Here is a 19360-nt window from a genome sequence, read left to right on the forward strand (position 1 = left end):
GGCAGCTTCATTAAATAGTACCCGCAAAACACCAGTCTCAACGCCGACTCCGGGATGCTGGCCTTCTAGGCAGAGTTGCAAAGCAAAAGCCATATCTAAGACTGGACAATAAAAAGAAAAGATTAACACAGACACAGGACAGAGGAACTCTGCCTAGAAGGCCAGCATCCCGGAGTCGCCTCTTCACTGTTGACGTTGAGACTGGTGTTTTGCGGGTACTATTTAATGAAGCTGCCAGTTGAGGACTTGTGAGGCGTCTGTTTCTCAAAGTAGACACTAATGTACTGCATGCTTAACCCGGAAGCCAGCTTCACCAATGTGTCGGAGGAAACATTGTTCAACTGAGGACCGAGGTCAGCCTGCAGGCGCCCGGCCCGCCACAAGGAGTTGCTAGAGCGCGATGAGCCAATGTATAGCCCCCCCAGCCAAACCCTCCCCTACTCGGATGACGCTAGGCCAATTGTCCCGATCACGGCCGGCTGTGACCACAAACCCATTTCTAATCAAATGTTGTTTTGGAGAGTTTTCTGATGTTCTCATGCATTTGGTATGGAAGACTGATCTACCAAGCTAGAAATAACTAAACGACTATAGACATGGGGAAAAAAGGAATGGTTATTCATGGAGTCACAGAAGTCGGGTCAATGTGAATGTAATAACATTGATGAGAACTATGGGAAAGAAATGCCCCTAGGCCACAGCAGGGAGACGTTGTCGAGGACCTTGACAGACTCTGTGGCGGTGAGATCGAGACATTTAGTACCTAGGATGACTCGTTGGTTTTGTTGATCTGTGCAACACTCGAGACGGGCCTAGGGACCATTGTCTAATTTAATGGGTTTTGTGAACATCCAGACAGTCTTAGTATTGAAGTTGCTATACTTACATTCATATATATATATATATGTAATAAATCCCTCCAGATGAACTAGTTCATTAAATAAGTTATTATGAATTCACTGTTACAATGGAATATAATTTACTGTATTTGTTGATGGTGGAAGAAAAAAAACTCAAGGATAAGTCGATTTGGACGAGTCAAAGAGCCATGCACTTTAGTACCTGCATGGCCTGTTTTACTAAATGCACTCCTGACCTGCATTCCTTAGCTCTCCTCTCCTTTCAAAACGCTTAGATTATAGAATGATTCAAAATAATTTAAAACATCTTAAAAACAAAAAAGGGATTACATCTCTATACGTATTTCTACATATTACATGGATATGTTGAGCACAAAATGAGCGAATAACATTTCATTGAGCAAAAAGCATCCATCGGCTCCCGATATGACATTGTGGTTGTTGAACAGTACAGGTTGTTGTGAACGATGTTACATGAGGATTGGTCTGCGAGGGTGTCGCTGAGAAAGAGGAGAGGGTCTGTGGGAGGGGTGTGTGTGCCGCCCTCATTCCCAGAGTCCTTTGGGGCAAAGCTAGGCGTAGAAGGTCTCCACTTTGACTGCATGGCAGAACATCGTCATAGAGAACACCAAACCCAGAATCTGCACAAAGGGAACACATACACAACCAAAATCAATGTGAGACAACTACATCGTCAATAAAGTGGCCGTGTCCGAATACCCATACTTGCGTCCTAAATAGTAGGCCGTTTGAGTACGCAAATGTTTTTACATTTTATAGCAGAAAATCTAGTTTACTTTAATTGCCCGGATGTCATACTCATTTCGGCTTTGACAACAGCTGATAATCAGATATGGGGATTTGCTACAGAAATGAACCAATCACGCGAAACAATGCAATCGCATAAGACACATTCTCAGTATGCGGAAATAGAAAGTTTTATAGTATATATACTACCGGTCAAAAGTTTTAGAACACCTACTAGTTCAAGGGTTTTTCTTTATTTTTTTACTATTTTCTACATTGTAGAATAATAGTGAAGACATCAAAACTATAAAATAACACATATGGAATCCTCTAGTAACCAAAAAAGTGTTCAACAAATCAAAATATATTTTATATTTAAGATTTTCCAAATAGCCACCCTTTGCCTTGATGACAGCTTTGTACACTCTTGGCATTTTCTCAACCAGCTTCATGAGGTAGTCACCTAGAATGCATTTCAATTAACAGATGTGTCTTAAGTTAATTTGTGGAATTTCTTTCCTTCTTAATGCATTTGAGCCAATCAGTTGTGTAGTGACAAGGTAGGGGTGGTATACAGAAGATGCCCTATTTGGTAAAAGAAAAAGTCCATATTATGGCAAGAATAGTTCAAATAAGCAAAGAGAAACAACAGTCCATCATTACTTTAAGACATGAAGGTCAGTCAATATGGAACATTTCAAGAACTTTGAAAGGTTCTTCAAGTGCAGTCGCAAAAACCATCAAGCGCTATGATGAAACTGGCTCACATGAGGACCCCCACAGGAATGGAAGACCCAGAGTTACCTCTGCTGCAGAGAATAAGTTCATTAGTTACCAGCCTCAGAAATTGCAGCCAAAATAAATGCTTCAGAGCTCAAGTAACAGACACATCTCAACATCAACTGTTCAGAGGAGACTGTGTGAATCAGGCCTTAATGGTCGAATTGCTGCAAAGAAACCACTACTAAAGGACACCAATAATAAGAAGAGACTTGCTTGGGCCAAGAAACACGAGCAATGGACATTAGAGTTTTGGTTCCAACCGCCATGTCTTTGTGAGACGCGATGTGGGTGAACGGATCTCCGCATGTGTATTTCCCACTGGGAAGCATTAAGGAGGTGTGATGGTGTGGGGGTGCTTTGTTGGTAACACTGTGATTTATTTAGAATTCAAGGCACACTTAACCAGCATGGCTACCACAGCATTCTGCAGCCATCCCATCTGGTGGGACTATCATTTGTTTTTCAACAGGACAATGACCCAACACACCTCCAGGCTGTGTAAGAGCTATTTTACCAAGAATGAGAGTGATGGAGAGCTGCATCAGATGACCTGGCCTCCACAATCCCCCAACCTTAACCAAATTGTGTGAAGCAAATGCAGCCAACAAGTGCTCAGCATTTGTTGGAACTCCTTCAAGACTGTTGGAAAAGCATTCCAGGTGAAGCTGGTTGAGAGAATGCTAAGAGTGTGCAAAGCTGTCAAGGCAAAGGGTGGATATTTGAAGAATCTTAAATATAAAATATTTTGATTTGTTTAACACTTTTTTGGTTACTACATGATTCCATCTGTGTTATTTCATAGGAGGTGTGATGGTGCTTTGTTGGTGACACTCTCTGTGATTTATTGTCTTCACTATTATTCTACAATGTCAAAAATAGTAAAAATAAAGAAAAACCCTGGAATGAGTAGGTGTTAAAAAACTTTTGACCGGTAGTGTACATTTAAGAAAATCTAGGATGTTTATACTCATTTCAGCTCATCATCTAGTAGAATTCGATGCACACTACCACAGCATTGCATTGGAAGAGGGGGGCTGTGAGTGACGGGCCCAAGTTCTCTTCAAGTAACCAAACAAAACGATGCTACTTAATTGGGAAGATGCCGATAGCGAAGCTTCTGCGGTGGTGTTCACGAGTATTGCATCGTAGGCTACATAATTAAAACACTTTTTTTACCTAAAGTGGATTTCTGTTTTCTCATAAATTGTTTCTTGTTCTCTTGGCCTTCGTCAGAGCTTTTAAACGAAATACTAAAACATCATTTGATTTCTGAGTATGTGGGCACCGGGGACTCGGGATGTGGCTGCGTTATTAATGTCATGTTGATCAGGCTTTTTGTTTTGAAGATATGGATTGTTTTAGTTTTGTAGGCTACCTGTTTCATTATTTAATGTATGGATCAAGCCTTAACTCCTTCTCAATGATCAGTGCTTTAGTTTATTATGTTGCTGTCCAGCGGTTCTGAATTTGCGATGCGCCCATCTGTCCACGTTTTTCTGTGCAATAGCCTTTTGATTTGAAAAGTTTTGGTGTGTGTACTAGGCTAATGTATATGATACAGCACTTTGGTTTCACTAACAAATATGTTGAAATGGGACCAAATTATCTGTTTCTGTCTTCAGTCCTTTTTAAATAGGATAGAAGGGCTATGGTAGGTTGAATGTGATGGTCTGCCTATAACCAGCCTGAGTAGGCCTATGTAGTGTAGAGAAATTTATCAAATTGGATATTAGCTATTATCAGGCTGGTTGACAGTGGCTTGTATTCATGAATGCGAAGGTAAGCCCCCCCCAAAGGAAGCCACCTTGGATTTTGGCATCATTGCTATCAAATCCTATTGAGAACTTGCATCATTGACAGAAAAACTTGAATTGATGCATATCATTGTGTTGTTGTCCTCCGGTGGCTAGCTAGTCAGCTTGCTAAAATTGTCCCTTTCCTAAATTAGCCATGGATGGAGATAGGGATTTGGACTTGTGGTTTTACTTAATTCTCCGTGCTGGCCAATGATTATAATGGGGATTCTGATCCAACCATTAATTCATACGTTGTTGTGCCCCTGGCCTGAGAGGATGGAAGTTCAATATGTAGCTAGATGTAGAAGGCTAGTGTTAACTTGCTAACGTTGCCCATGAATGGAAGTTAGGCTAGCGTGCAAACAATTTAGCCAGGTAGCCTAGGACAACAAAAAATAAAAGCGTGTACTTTATGACAGAGTGATAGACTGTTTCGTCAACATTAAAGAGAGGATGACATTGGCGTTTCTCTACAAATAGGGTCAACAAGTTTTTCTACTTGCACGAACGCACACAGAAATCAGAACTATGGGTCCACAGTTACTTTAGCCAAGCACCGCTACTGTTGGATAATGCGATGCAAGAAAAATCCACCTGCACTCAGCCCTGCCCCACGTACTCAGCCAGTCAGGAGCCACTACTACGTTGCGCTCGCGGCATGCTGTATACTTTTTACTATGCTGCGTGCTAAATAGTATGCGACGATGAGTACATAGCATGCAGTTTAAGTATATAGTAAGCTAGTCTGGGTATTCAGACACGGCCAGTCTCCATTGAGAATAAAAAGGTACAACCTCATGAATTTGAATTCAATGTAATAGTTAACAATAGTGGCTTACTTTCAAATCAATTGTTAGTGATATTAGCCTGGTTCCAGATCTGTACAATATGTGCTTTAACCAACTCCTCTGACTTTTGTCGTCATGCCATTCAGTCTGACCGCAATGCAAGCTACCGTAAAACGTTCAGATGCGCAGATATTTGGAATGGGGTCTGTATAGCAATGACAACCAATGGTCAAAGTTGGAAAAGCAAAATGCCGATCTTCTGGTGCCAAGCTAAGATGCTGTGGTACCCGGTCAATAGACATCTCTCTGTATAAAATGCTACCCACTGAAACGTAAGCATTCAAAGGACTTTTAATGTGCACTTCAAAATCAACCAAATAAAATGTATTGGTCACACACACATGTTTAGCAGATGTTACTGGGGGTGTAGCGAAATGCTTGTAAACCGTACAACGGTGCCACCAGTGTCTGTACCTGTGTGAGTGCCGTACACAGAGCAAAGATCCACAGGGCCACCAGATTCTCTTGTAGCCAATCCTTCACCCGTTCGTAGCATGGCTGTGGAGACACACGAGAATGGAAACAAATATTTTAAAGCACATTATACAAACCCCCCTCATTTATAGCATAAGGAGCCCGAAGTGTAGCCTACAGCAGGGTGACTTAAATGTAAATGTAAATGTAAATTTCACTCAATAGAACAGCCATAGAAAAAGTGATTTTATTTGAAAGGTTAGAGAAAACAAAATGGAACATTTTAATGCGTTTCCTCATTCACTCCATCTGGTGCTAGTCTTGGTAGACTTACAAGAGTATTGGCCCACAGACCCTTTTCTACACCGCCCACATCCCATACATGCCTTTTACTCTGCAAATCAGCTCCTTGTCGTGTTAGCTAAGTGGGTCCATTGTGGATGCCTTCCACATTTCGCCCACCTCTGCTCTTTTGAACCAATGTTCGCTGGGATAGCTAACATCCCTGTCTAGAGAAATGGGCGGAAGGATGGGAGTGACTTGCAGATACCGTCGCTCTGTGCTGGGACAACATTTAGACAAGTGAGTGGGCTGAATTTTTCATGGCCAACACGAAGAGGATATACACTTAGGCGATGTCAACCAAAGTTTCTCCAACTCTCCCTTTTCAACATTCATTACGTGTAACAGTGAAAAGGATGATGTACCACTAGACAACTACAAGTCTTTTTGTAAAAAAATATTTTTTAATAGTTTGTATATCCTCAAAGTGGTTGTGGTAATAATTAAAGAGAGTGGCATAGACAATGGCAGACAGTGATGGGACTGGCACAGAGTGCATGAGCCTGGCATGGTACACGGCAGAAAGAAATTATGCCTAACACGGAACCCAAACCGGCTGCGCGCGTGCGCCATCGTGCATAAATGGATTTTGTCCCCCCCACACCAACGCGATCACGACACGCAGGTTAAAATATCAAAACAAACTCTGAACCAATTATATTAATTTGGGGACAGGTCGAAAAGCATGAAACATTTATGGCAATTTAGCTAGTTAGCTTGCACTTGCTAGCTAATTTGTCCTGGGATATAAACATTGAGTTATTTTACCTGAAATGCACAAGGTCCTGTACTCCACCAATTGATCCACACATAAAACGGTCAACCGAATCGTTTCTAGTCATCTCTCTTCCTTCCAGGCTTTTTCTTCTCTTGACTTTATATTGTGATTGGCAACTTTCATAAATTAGGTGCATTACCGCCACTGACCTCGTTCGTCTTTCAGTCACCCACGTGGGTATAACCAATGAGGAGATGGCACGTGGGTACCTGCTTCTACAAACCAATGAGGAGATGGGAGAGGCAGGACTTGACGCGCAATCTGCGTCAGAAATAGAACTGATTTCTATTTTAGCCCTTGGCAACGCAGACGCTCGTTGGCGCGCTAAAAAACTTGAATAACATAGATTTCTACATTTATTTTGCAACGCGCACACGACGTGAGCGGTGTAGTCAGCCTGTTAGTCTATAGCACTGCTGCTTTTCAGTCTTCCCTAGAATCAGGGATTTAGACCTGGGACACCAGTTGAGTGGATTCTCTCGCCAAACACGGGTATTAATCAAGTAATTATATATTAACTAACTACCAGGGGCGAAAGAAAATCAGCACTGCTGCTGCAGACCTCAAAGCCTAGATTTAAAAACCCCATAGAGTTGATTAACATAAACAAATCCCCATCAAAATCTGTCTAAACTAGAGATATATCTGTGGAAAGTGGCGGAGAAACTGCTCTGTTTGTCAGACGAGGAGGCATCCCGAAAATCGGTCTATGACCCCACTATGGTGTTCTCCGTTTTTTTCCCCTAAGACTCCCACAAGTGTCACGGGACTAGTCTAAAGGTAACCCGGTACCAGTTAAAAAAATGAATGGAAGTATGGAAGTAGTTTTGTGACCCCAAAAAATACACAATTATTCCTGAGCTTTCTCCTAGATCTAAACCTTATTCTTTATGATACATTTTTTGACTGTCTGTTTTGCCATTTATGAATGTGTTAACTTGTGCAGTAAAGACCCCCACCCCCCCACACACACACTTTTAGGGATTAAATACCCCTTATATTTGAATATGCCTTGTACCGCAGGTATAAGGAATATGAGAACAGGTAGTTCTCCTCAGCACAGCAGAGCAGTGTTTCCCAAAGCGTGGGTAGGGTTTTAGCAAAAGCTCAGTGGACTGTGTGGATTGTCAGAGATTTTTCACAGTATAATGTTTTGTTTACCTGGTTGGTCACAAGGGAGGCTTTTGAACAAAACATTTTTACATTTGGGCACCAAAAACAAGTGTGCATGCTCGTGCGTATTCATGTCAGAGAGAGTGTGTGTGTGCATGTGTTTGTGTTCGTGAATGTTTGATTCTGTGCATCTTACCGCAGTCCACCAGGTCCCTGGGTTCTCGAGGCCACAGTTGTCACTGTACTCCAGACAGCAGGAGTCAGGCACACGGCTGGCGTTGTACACTTCAAACCAGTCCGTATGGTTGGTCACGCCACAGCAGCGGAACTACACCAGACAAGGACACTGCATGTCAATGACAGAACAGAGAGGAAAACCAAACATGCTACACACTAAAACCATTCTGCATGATTCATAAACAGAGATCGTTCTCAGGCACTGACTGTAACGCTCGTCGGAAGAAGTGGACCAAGGTGCAGCGTGGTATGTGTTCATGATTCTTTATTGACTCAGAACACCAAACAAAATAACGAACGTCACGTTCCGTAGGCTTCACAGAGCTAACAAAAAACAACACCCCACAACCTAAGGTGGCAAAACAGGCTGCCTAAGTATGATTCCCAATCAGAGACAACGATAGACAGCTGTCCCTGATTGAGAACCACACCCGGCCAAAACATAAAAATAAAAAACATAGAATGCCCACCCCACATCACACCCTGACCTAACCAAATAGAGAAATAAAACGTCTCTCTAAGGCCAGGGCGTGACACTGACATGTTAAACATATCTGTCACGTCTTTTATTTAGATAGTTCTCCCTCATCACTCCAAAGTGGCCATTACTGAATTGAAAATGGATTAACATTTTGCAGTGTGGTAATGTATTCAGTGGGGTGTGGAGAGGGTAAGCTTGGTTTTATGGAATGAGAACTTTTCTTGCTGCTGTTTTGACATTTGACTCAATCTAGAATTTCACGTGGAACCCATGGTCTCTCTCTCTCTCTCTCTCTCTCTCTCTCTCTCTCTCTCTCTCTCTCTCTCTCTCTCTCTCACACACACGTGCTGTCAGTCACACAACTAATGCCCACTACAAACAATCAAACGGGACTCTATAATGTAAAAGTGGCCCCCTTCTGTGATAAACAGCCCAAAGTCTGATATCTTGTATCTTTTGACGTCTATCGGCAGCTTTCACCAGCAGTGCCTGCAGCATTTTTATCAGCTCCTTTTATTCAATCTTTCCTCTACCATCTTTCCTCACTTTGTGTTTCCTACTTTCCTTTGCCTGTGATTTGAGCAGTGGATTTTGGTCATGAATAATACAAAGCCAAGCACATCAAAGTGAGTGTGGAGACAAACAGTGTTGTTCTTCAGGGAGCCGTGCGGTCCAATTTGCATTTATCTTACTGATTGACAGCCTATTTAAAGAATCGAAGGCCATTCGTATTGGTTGGAATCAGGTTTGATTGCATAATCCCTTGTCCCTACGAAGTGGTACATATGATAATGTAATTAGCCTGCAGTACTGTATTTCTCCAAGCTTGAACTGTTTTAACACTAGCCTGGCCCCAGATCTGATTGTGCTGTCTTGCTAACTCCTATGGCCTGTGTCATAAACCGATCTAGGACCAGACTATTTTAAGACGACTGTACTGTTCTACTGTTGACCACCAGGGGGCAGTCTAAGCAGGGCAAGCTGATTTATATTTTAGTCAGTTAGCAGACACTCTGGATGACTTACAGGAGCAATTAGGGTTAAGTGCCTTGCTTCAAATAAAATATGTTATTGGTCACGTACACATGGTTAGCAGATGTTATTGCGAGTGTAACGAAATGCTTATGCTTCTAGATCCGATAGAAGAGCAGTATCTAACAGGTAATATTGAACAATTCCACAACAAAACCTAATATCTATCAAATTCCACAAAACTTAATACACACAATCTAGTAAAGGAATGGGATGAGAATATATAAGTACAAAATATATGGATGAGCAGTGACAGAGCGGTTAAGATGCAATAGATAGTAAAGAATAAGTAAAGAATAGATAGTGAAGGATACAGTATACAGTATATACAGTTGAAGTCGGGAATTTACATACACCTTAGAAAAATACATTTCAACTCAGTTTTTCACAATTCCTGACATTTAATCCTAGTAAAAATTCCCTGTCTAGGTCAGTTAGGATCACCACTTTATTTTAAGAATGTGAAATGTCAGAATAATAGTAAAGAGAATGATTTATTTCAGCTTTTATTTCTTTCACCACATTCCCAGTTGGTCAGAAGTTACATACACTCAGTTAGTATTTGGAAGCATTGCCTTTAAATTGTTTAACTTGGGTCAAACGTTTTGGGTAGCCTTCCACCAGCTTCCCACAATAATTTGGGTGAATTTTGGCCATTCCTCCCGACAGAGCTGGTGTAACTGAGTCAGGTTTGTAGGCCTCCTTGCTCGCACACGGTTTTTCAGTTCCGCCCACACATTTTCTATAGGATTGAGGTCTGGGCTTTGTGATGGCCATGCCAATACCTTGACTTTGTTGTCCTTAAGCCATTTTGCCACAACTTTGGAAGTATGCTTGGGGTCATTGTCCATTTGGAAGACCCATTTGCGACCAAGCTGTCTGATGTCTTGAGATGTTGCTTTAATATATCCACATAATTTTCCTAACTCATGATGCCATCTATTTTGTGAAGTGCACCGGCCCCTCCTGCAGCAAAGCACCCCCACAACATGATGCTGCCACCCCCATGCTTCACGATTGGGATGATGTTCTTCGGCTTGCAAGCCTCCCCCTTTTTCCTCCAAACATAACGATGGTCATTATGGCCAAACAGTTATATTTTGTTTCATCAGACATTTCTCCAAAAAGTACGATCTTTGTCCCCATGTGCAGTTGCAAACTGTAGTCTGGCTTTTTTATGGCAGTTTGGGAGCAGTGGTTTCTTCCTTGCTGAGTGGCCTTTCAGCTTATAGGACTTGTTTTACTGTGGATATATATCATTTTGTACCTGTTTCCTCCAGCATCCTCACAAGGTCCTTTGCTGTTGTTCTGGGATTGATTTGCACTTTTCGGACCAAAGTATGTCCATCTCTAGGAGACAGAATGCGTGACTTGTGTTCCATTTATTAAAGTGACCAATGATTTCAAGTCTGTAGGTAGGCAGCCACCACTGTGCTTGTGGTGGCTGTTTCACAATCTGATAGCCTTGAGATAGAAGCTGTTTTTCAATCTCTCTGTTCCAGCTTTGATGCACCTGTACTGACCTCGCCTTCTGGATGGAAGTGGGGTGAACAGACAGTGGCTCGGGTGGTTGTTGTCCGTGATTATCTTTTCTGCCTTCCAGTGATGTCGGGTGCTGTAGGTGTCCTGGAGGGCAGGTAGTTTGCCCCCGGTGATGCGTTGTGCAGATCGCACCACCCTCTGGAGAACCCTGCGGTTGTGGGTGGTGCTTTTGCCATACCAGGCGTTGATGGTAATCAAGCCCACTGCTGTTGTATCGTCTGCAACTTGATGATTGAGTTGGAGGCGTGCATGGCCACGTAGTCGTGGGTGAACAGGGAGTACAGGTGAGGGCTGAGAACTCACCCTTGTGGGGCCCCAGTGTTGAGGATCAGCGGAGTGGAGATGTTGTTTCCTACCTTCACCACCTGAGGGCGGCCCGTCAGGACGTCCAGGACCCAATTGCACAGGGCGGGGTCGAGACCCAGGGTCTCAAGCTTAATGATGAGTTTGGCGTGTACTATGGTGTTGAATGCTAAACTGTAGTCAATGAACAGCATTCGTGCATAGGTAATCCTCTTTTCCAGATGGGATAGGGCAGTGTGCAGTGTGATGGCGATTTCATCGTCTGTGGACCTATTGGGGCGGTAAGCAAATTGGAGTGGGTCTAGGGTGACAGGTAGGGTGGAGGTGATATGATCCTTGACTAGTCTCTCAAAGCACTTCATGATGACAGAAGTGAGTGCTACGGGGCGATAGTCATTTAGTTCAGTTACCGTAGCTTTCTTGGGAACAGGAACAATGGTGGCCATCTTGACGCATGTAGGGACAGCAGACTGGGATAGCGATTGATTGAATATGTCCGTAAACACACCAGCCAGCTGGTCTGCGCATGCATTGAGGACGCGGCTAGGGATGCCCTCTGGGCCGGCAAGGGTTAATACGTCTAAATGTTTTTTCCACGTCGGCCACGGAGAAGGAGAGCCCAAGGTCTTTGGTAGCGGGCCGCGTTGGTGGCACTGTATTGTACTCAAAGCGCCCAAAGAAGTTGTTTAATTTGTCTGGAAGCAAGACGTCGATGTCCGCGACGGGGCTGGTTTTCTTTTTGTAATCTGTGATTGACTGTAGACCCTGTCACATACGTCTCATGTTTGAGCCATTGAATTGCGACTCCACTTTGTCTCTATACTGACGCTTTGCTTTTTGATTGCCTTACGGAGGGAATAACTACATTGTTTGTATTCGGCCATGTTTCCAGTCGCGTTGCCATGATTAAATGCGGTGGTACGTGCTTTCAGTTTTGCGCGAATGCTACCATCCAATCCACGGTTTCTGGTTAAGGAAGGTTTTAATAGGGCTAACAATGTAAGAAATAATACATAAAAAAACGAAATACTGCACAGTTTCCTCAGGACTAGAAGTGAATCTGCCATCTCTATCGGCGCCATCTTGTGTACACACACACACACACACACACAAACACTCTCTGCTTAAGGACTTACATCCGTTTGTACGATCATCCAAGCGTTGGTCAAGCCCACGTTGCCCTCGGTGCCAAAGAGCTGGAGTCCCCTCTTCAAATCCCTCTGGGCATAGTGATCAATCTGGATACAAGACAGACACACAAAGACATCAAGGTGACGACATAAACCTCCTTACTCATGCAAAACACACACACAAACATTCTCTGTCTTTCTCTGTCTCCGAAACACATGACTTAACCTTACTTACACATTCAGACAGTCAACAAACAAGATATCAATCTGATTGATCGCCATTGCTCTCTCAAAAACTGCCAGTAGAATAATGTAGTCGTTTGGCATGTTTGTGTAGAGGGCTACAGGCTGATACCCTCAGTGGTCTGTTCAACCCACTGTCAAAAGGGTTCTCCCACTCGACTAAATCACATCTGTTTACATCCGTTTCAACACAGCCGCAATGTAGCATGAATAATAGACTCTACACCTGATATTTTTCTGAGCAATATAATATACTGGTACAATGTAGAACACAAAGGTAACACAAAGGATAAAAGAGCATGAGTAAGGCCTTCAGGGGAAGAGTTACTAAAATACAATTTCATGATTTTAGCTTTGTTCTCGTCTTGTATTCCCTTTCTGAAAATAACAGGAGCAACCTTACTCTGACTTTTGTGTCATTCATTGACGTTAATGGGAGACAAATTTGAGTTTAGTGCTATCGCAAGTCAGAATATGGCCCTGAGCAGATACTGTCTCAGACTTCCAATCATGCCTCTGCTGACACTGCTGTAGCTTCAAAAATGCATGATCAAATATTTCTGGCGAAAGACTAATCGAATCTGATATATTTTTTAAAACTTCTACTCAAAGTTAGATTTTTCAAGCCGAGCCTAATAGGCTCTCATTAGTAGGGAGTGTGAACTGCTGTTTCACTGTTAGCTCAGTATCGATGTTGACCTTGGGACTGCCGTCGCCTCCTTGCCTACACCAGGCAAGGTAAGGAGGGAGGCATCAGTTACTTAGAAGGAGAGAGAGGAGCGAGAGAGTGTAGGTGAAGGGCAGAGAGTGCAAAATAATGGGAGAAGGAGAGAATGGGATAGAGAGAAAGGGGAGAGAATGGGAGAGAGAGCAGGAAATAAATGAATAGCAGAGGCAGGTACACAAAGACAAGGTACACAAAAAATCCCCAAAAACAATACGGAAGACCATAATTCACTGCTTTTGCAGCTGCGACCTGAAGGTAAACATAAACAAGGTTGGCATTATGTGGGTAGAAAACGCATTGTCGTAAGCGGGGTAAATTCCATTTCAATAATAAAAAAAAAACGCTCAGTGGAGATATTCATGGCATCGGGTCAACAGAAGGAGAGAACTTGTGGGAAAAGTATCTTTCCAGTGAAACCAGCCCTACAGACAAACATACATTTTCTCTCAAGTCAGGAAGAAACATAGAAAGTGAGAGAGAAGTGAAAGGAAAAGGGGCTTTAAATACAGTAGGGGGAGAGACAATAGCATATCCCCTGTGTATTGCCTTGGAACACACTGACTCGTAATATGCCGGGTCACCACAAGACAGCTAAACCTGCCATATAAGATTAGAGATTCAAGGAAGGATTTATAATAATTTTCCAGCATCTGGCAACCGCAGTGGCCTCACAGTCTGAAAGTCATCGGTTTGAGTGATTCTAATCAACTTGGTGCTGCTTACAGAAGCTACTGTTGTTTTATACACACTGTTATGGATTAGCCTGAATCATGTTGTAATCAAATGGGCGATGTAGAAACACCTCTCTCTTCCCAAAGCAGCTCACTATACAGCAGTAGAACTATTAAAATATTTCTCCAGGCCTCAAGTTTTGCTGTTTTGTCATGTTTATTTTCTTCCTGGTAGTTAATTATGGATTAAGGCTAAACTAGAGTCCACTCACCTGGTGTCCCAGGTCTGAATCCAACCCTTGCTCTTTCTCATTGTCTAAAAATCTGTCCTCTTCTCAGTCCTCGCTTCTGCTCCTTCATCTGCACTGATCTGAAAGAATGTACCTGGTGAAGGCCACGCAAATGATGAGCTTCCACCATATTCCCCCCCCCCCCCCCCCCCCTTTCAAAGCTTTTCCAGTTTCAAGTTTTATTTCAGACATTACATTCGGAAAGTATTCACACCCCTTGACTTTTTCCATATTTTGTTACGTTACAGCCTTTTTCTAAAATTGATTCAATTGTTTCCCCCTTCTCGATCTACACAGAATACCCCATAAAGAAAAAACAGGTTGTTAGAAAGAAAAAATAAACATTTACATAAGTATTCAGAACCTTTACTCAGTACTTTGTTGAAGCACCTTTGGCAGCGATCACAGCCTTGAATCTTCTTGGTTATGACGCTACAAGCTTGGCACACCTGTATTTGGGGAGTTTCTACCATTCTTCTCTGCAGATCCTCTCAAGCTCTGTCAGGTTGGATGGGGAGCGTCGCTGCACAGCTATTTACAGGTCTCTCCAGAGATGTTCGATCGGGTTCAAGTCCAGGATCTGGCTGGGCCACTCAAGGACATTCAGAGACTTGTCCCAAAGCCACTCCTGCGTTGTCTTGGCTGTGTGCTTAGGGCCATTGTCCATTGTCTGAGGCCCTGAGCTCTCTGGAGCAGGTTTTCATCAAGGATATCTCAGTACTTTGCTCCGTTCATATTTCCCTCGATCCTGACTAGTCTCCCAGTCCCTGCAGCTGAAAAACATCCCCACAGCATGATGCTGCCACCACCATTTATTTATTTTACCTTTATTTAACTAGGCAAGTCAGTTAAGAACAAATTCTTATTTTCAATGACGGCCTAGGAACAGTGGGTTAACTGCCTTGTTCAGGGGCAGAATGACAGATTTTTTACCTTTGATCTTGCAACCTTTCGGTTACTAGTCCAACGCTCTAACCACTAGGCTACCTGCCGCACCATGCTTCACCGTATGGATAGTGCCTGGTTTCCTCCAGATGTGACACTTGGCATTCAGGCCCAAGAGTTCAATCTTGGTTTCATCAGACCAGAGAATTGTGTTTCTCATGGTCTGAGAGTCCTTTAGGTGCCTTTTGGCAAACTCCAAGCGGGCTGTTATGTGCCGTTTACTGAGGAGTGGCTTCCGTCTGGCCACTCTACCATAAAGGCCTGATTAGTGGAGTGCTGCAGAGATAGCTGTCCTTCTGGAAGGTTCTCCCATCCCCAAAGAGGAACTCTGGAGCTCTGTCAGAGTGACCATCGGGTTCTTGGTCACCTCCCTGACCAACGCCCTTCTCTCACAAATGCTGAGTTTGGTGAGTCTTGGTGGTTTCAAACTTCTTCCATTTAAGAATGATGGAGTGCTTGCCTACGGAGCTGTGAGGGGAACGGCACCTCCGTACCTTCAGGCTCTGATCAGGCCCTACACCCAAACAAGGGCACTGCGTTCATCCACCTCTGGCCTGCTCGCCTCCCTACCTCTGAGGAAGTACAGTTCCCGCTCAGCCCAGTCAAAACTGTTCGCTGCTCTGGCACCCCAATGGTGGAACAAACTCCCTCACGACGCCAGGTCAGCGGAGTCAATCACCACCTTCCGGAGACACCTGAAACCCCACCTCTTTAAGGAATACCTAGGATAGGATAAAGTAATCCTTCTAACCCCCCCCCCCTTTAAAAGAGTTAGATGCACTATTGTAAAGTGGTTGTTCCACTGGATATCATAAGGTGAATGCACCAATTTGTAAGTCGCTCTGGATAAGAGCGTCTGCTAAATGACTTAAATGTAAATGTAATGGAGGCCATTGTGTTCTTGGGGACCTTCAATGCTGCAGACATTTTTTGGTACACTTCCCTAGATCTGTGCCTTGACACAATTCTGTCTTGGAGCTCTACGGACAATTCCTTTGACCTCATGGCTTGGTTTTTGCTCTGACATGCACTGTCAACTGTGGGACCTTATATAGACAGGCATGTGCCTTTCCAAATCATGTCCAATCAATTGAATTTACCCCAGGTGGACTCCAATCAAGTTGTAGAAACATCTCAAGGATGATCAATGGAAACAGGATGCACCTGAGCTCAATTTCGAGTCTCATAGCAAAGGGTCTGAATACTTATGTAAATAAGGTATTTCTGTTTTTTATTTTAATAAATTAGCTAACATTTCTAAACCTGTTTTCTCTTTGTCATCTCTTTGTCATTATGGGGTATTGTGGGTAGATTGATGGGCGGAAAAAACAATTTAATACATTTTAGAATAAGGCTGTAATGTAACAAAATGTGGAAAAAGTCAAGGGGTCTGAATACTTTCCGAATGCACTGTACTTCAGACACTGTACTGTGTGACATGTTTATTGGACAAGGTATCAGGAAATATGAAGAGAAGGGGAAGGCTGTGTGCATCGTCCCAAAATGGCAAACTGCTTATCTATGCTCGTCTGTGATAGTATAGCTCCCTGCAAGGGGTGAATAGTGTCAAAACGCTGCCTTTTTGAGGTTCTATTCTCTCGAGTCATTCCCCTTCATTTCGTATGTTCATTCAAATGCATTCATATGTATTCATAGGAAAACATTGACAGAAGCTGTTCACGTTTCGTTACCCACAGCCTATTTTCCTCAAAGCTGCTTTGCTCCGTTCTAGTTCTTGTATTATGGTTTCATCTCAACCTGATTGCAATATTGAATTAGACTGTTACCTAAAATCCCTGTTTTTTCCTAGCTGACGGTTTGTACACGACCCTTATTCTGGCTTGTGGGGCTCCCGAGTGGCGCAGCGGTCTAGGGCACTGCATCTCAGTGTTAGAGGCGTCACTACAGACACCCTGGTTCGAATCCAGGCTGTATCACAACCGGCCGTGATTGGGAGTCCTGTAGGGGGGTGCACAATTGGCCCAGCGTCGTCCAGGTTTGGCCGGTAGGCTGTCATTGTGAATAAGAATTTGTTCTTAACTGACTAGTAAAATAAAAAACAATTATGCCTATGAAGTTTGAGTCAACAGTTACTTTTACCAGACGTGGGTTCAAATAGGTTAGTGTTTGGTTGAGCCTGCCTGACAGTTAATCCTGCCTGGAGTGCCAGAAGTGCTAGAGGACCAGCTAAAGCTTTTGAAACAAAACAAATAGCATTTGAACCCAGTTTTTTTTATTTTACTGTCAACACCACTACAGGATTTCACCAATGGGTTCCTCCTTTTCACATAAAGAGCCTAACATTTGACATGTTTTGTGGGTAGTCCAATTAATTAGTCATTTCATGTTTCCATTAATTTAATGGGTGAATCAATATGATTAGTGGTGCGTTTTACCAATGAAACATTTCTCTCAGCGTGAAATGAAACTTTTCCATGCTTGAAATTCATTCTGGCAGTGGTTACATGACTCAATTTCAAATTGCTACATTGAACCTCAGAAGTCCCATGTTGCTGAGGTAAAATGTGCACCTTGTTTATCTAAGAAACATGATTCATACTAAGATTAAATACAACAACCTGAGTTGTGCCGACATCAGTTCTAAAAGAAACAGTGACATTGAAGAAAACATCACTGTCTTTCATTTAAGGCACATTCTGATGTCATCGTTTAAGCTTTTACAAATATTAATTCATTAATCATATTGTAAAAAATATGAGAATAATATTGATAGGTGTCTCAGTGAATTGAGCAATTGAATGTATAATTTATTTATTTTATAATGTGTAAACTAACTGCAAATGACTGACAACTTCCATTGACGTGAGTCTGGCCTATTTAAAAAAAATGTATTTAACCTTTATTTAACCAGGTACAACCCATTGAGGTTAAAAACCTATTTTGCGACGGTGACCTGGCAAGAAGGCAAAACAGGGAAATATCAGCGTGTCCATAGAACATTACAGAAAAATACAGAATACACACAACAGACAAAGTGTCACAAGTTAAAGATACAATTGAAGATTAGAAACAACTGCAGTTATCACACAGTGTTGTGATCAGGGTCTTAAAAACAAGCAAAGACACTTAACTCCCCTAACTTTACAATCTTCTGAAGCATGTTCCAGGATGAAGGGGCATTATGGGAAAAACATTTTTTTCCCATCTCAGTTCTAGCCTTAGGAACAGACAAGGTCAGCAGCGACTGTGAACGAAGACTGTATTGAGTGACTGATCTGGTCAGTAAGGAACAGAGATACAATGGGAGTTGTACCATCAATTCCCTGTACACAAAAGTGTACCAGTGCTTTAGCCTCCTGGTGGAGAGAGAGGTCCATTGCACCATAGCATACAGATCACAGTGATGAGTGAGTGATGTAGCATTTTGTAATAGATCTTAAAGCACCATGATACTCTGTGTCCAGAGTTTAAGGTACTTGCTGAGGCCTGCATATAGACAATAATCACCATAATCCAGCACTGATTCAAAAAAAAAAGTGCTTTGAACAAGATATTTTCTGACTAACATTGAAAAGCAAGATTTGTTCCCGTAATAGAAACTACATTTCAACTTCAGTTTCTTGGTCAAAGTATCAATGTGCTGTTTAAAATTCAACTTTTCATCTAACCAAATCCCAAGATACTTACGGGAGGTGACCCTATCAATTTGCTGGCCTGCTACACTTAAAATCTGCAAGTGACTCCATCTGTTAACATTCAGGGAAGAGAAAAAACCATCATCTTTGTATTTCTCTCATTAAGCACAAGTTTCAATTGGAAAAGCTGCCTTTTAATAACATCAAAGGCCAACTGTAAGTCCTGAAAAGCCTTATCAATATTAGATGCGCTAGAATAAATAATTGTGTCATCGGCATAAAGATGGAGATTTGCAGAGTCAGTCTTCCCTATATCATTTATATACCGCGTAAAAAAAGGATCAGACCTAAAATTGAGCCCTGGGGAACTCCTTTTGTAAGTCTTCGACACTCACGTTTCATACCCTCCTGAGCTACACACTGTGTTCTGCCAGAAAGTTCTGGAACCAATCCAACGCGTCAATACTCAAACCAACCTTTTT

General features: G+C 42.6%; 1 protein-coding gene across 4 annotated transcripts in view; it reads right to left on the bottom strand.

Annotated features, from left to right (window-relative positions):
• Positions 1-813: 813 nt before the first annotated feature.
• The window catches only part of LOC139563311 (tetraspanin-4-like), a 112508-nt gene continuing 93961 nt past the window's right edge, over positions 814-19360 (bottom strand). For all 4 annotated transcript variants that reach the window (XM_071381915.1, XM_071381913.1, XM_071381914.1 and 1 more), the window contains 4 exons: positions 12413-12514; positions 7878-8009; positions 5449-5532; positions 814-1501 (listed from right to left, as the gene is read on the bottom strand). In XM_071381915.1, coding sequence (XP_071238016.1) covers positions 1433-1501; positions 5449-5532; positions 7878-8009; positions 12413-12514 — 387 coding nt within the window. In that variant the 3' untranslated portion in view covers positions 814-1432. The remainder of the gene's footprint in view (positions 1502-5448; positions 5533-7877; positions 8010-12412; positions 12515-19360) is intronic.

The sequence above is a fragment of the Salvelinus alpinus genome, chromosome 33 (assembly GCF_045679555.1).
Source record: "Salvelinus alpinus chromosome 33, SLU_Salpinus.1, whole genome shotgun sequence".
Lineage (NCBI taxonomy): Eukaryota > Metazoa > Chordata > Actinopteri > Salmoniformes > Salmonidae > Salvelinus > Salvelinus alpinus.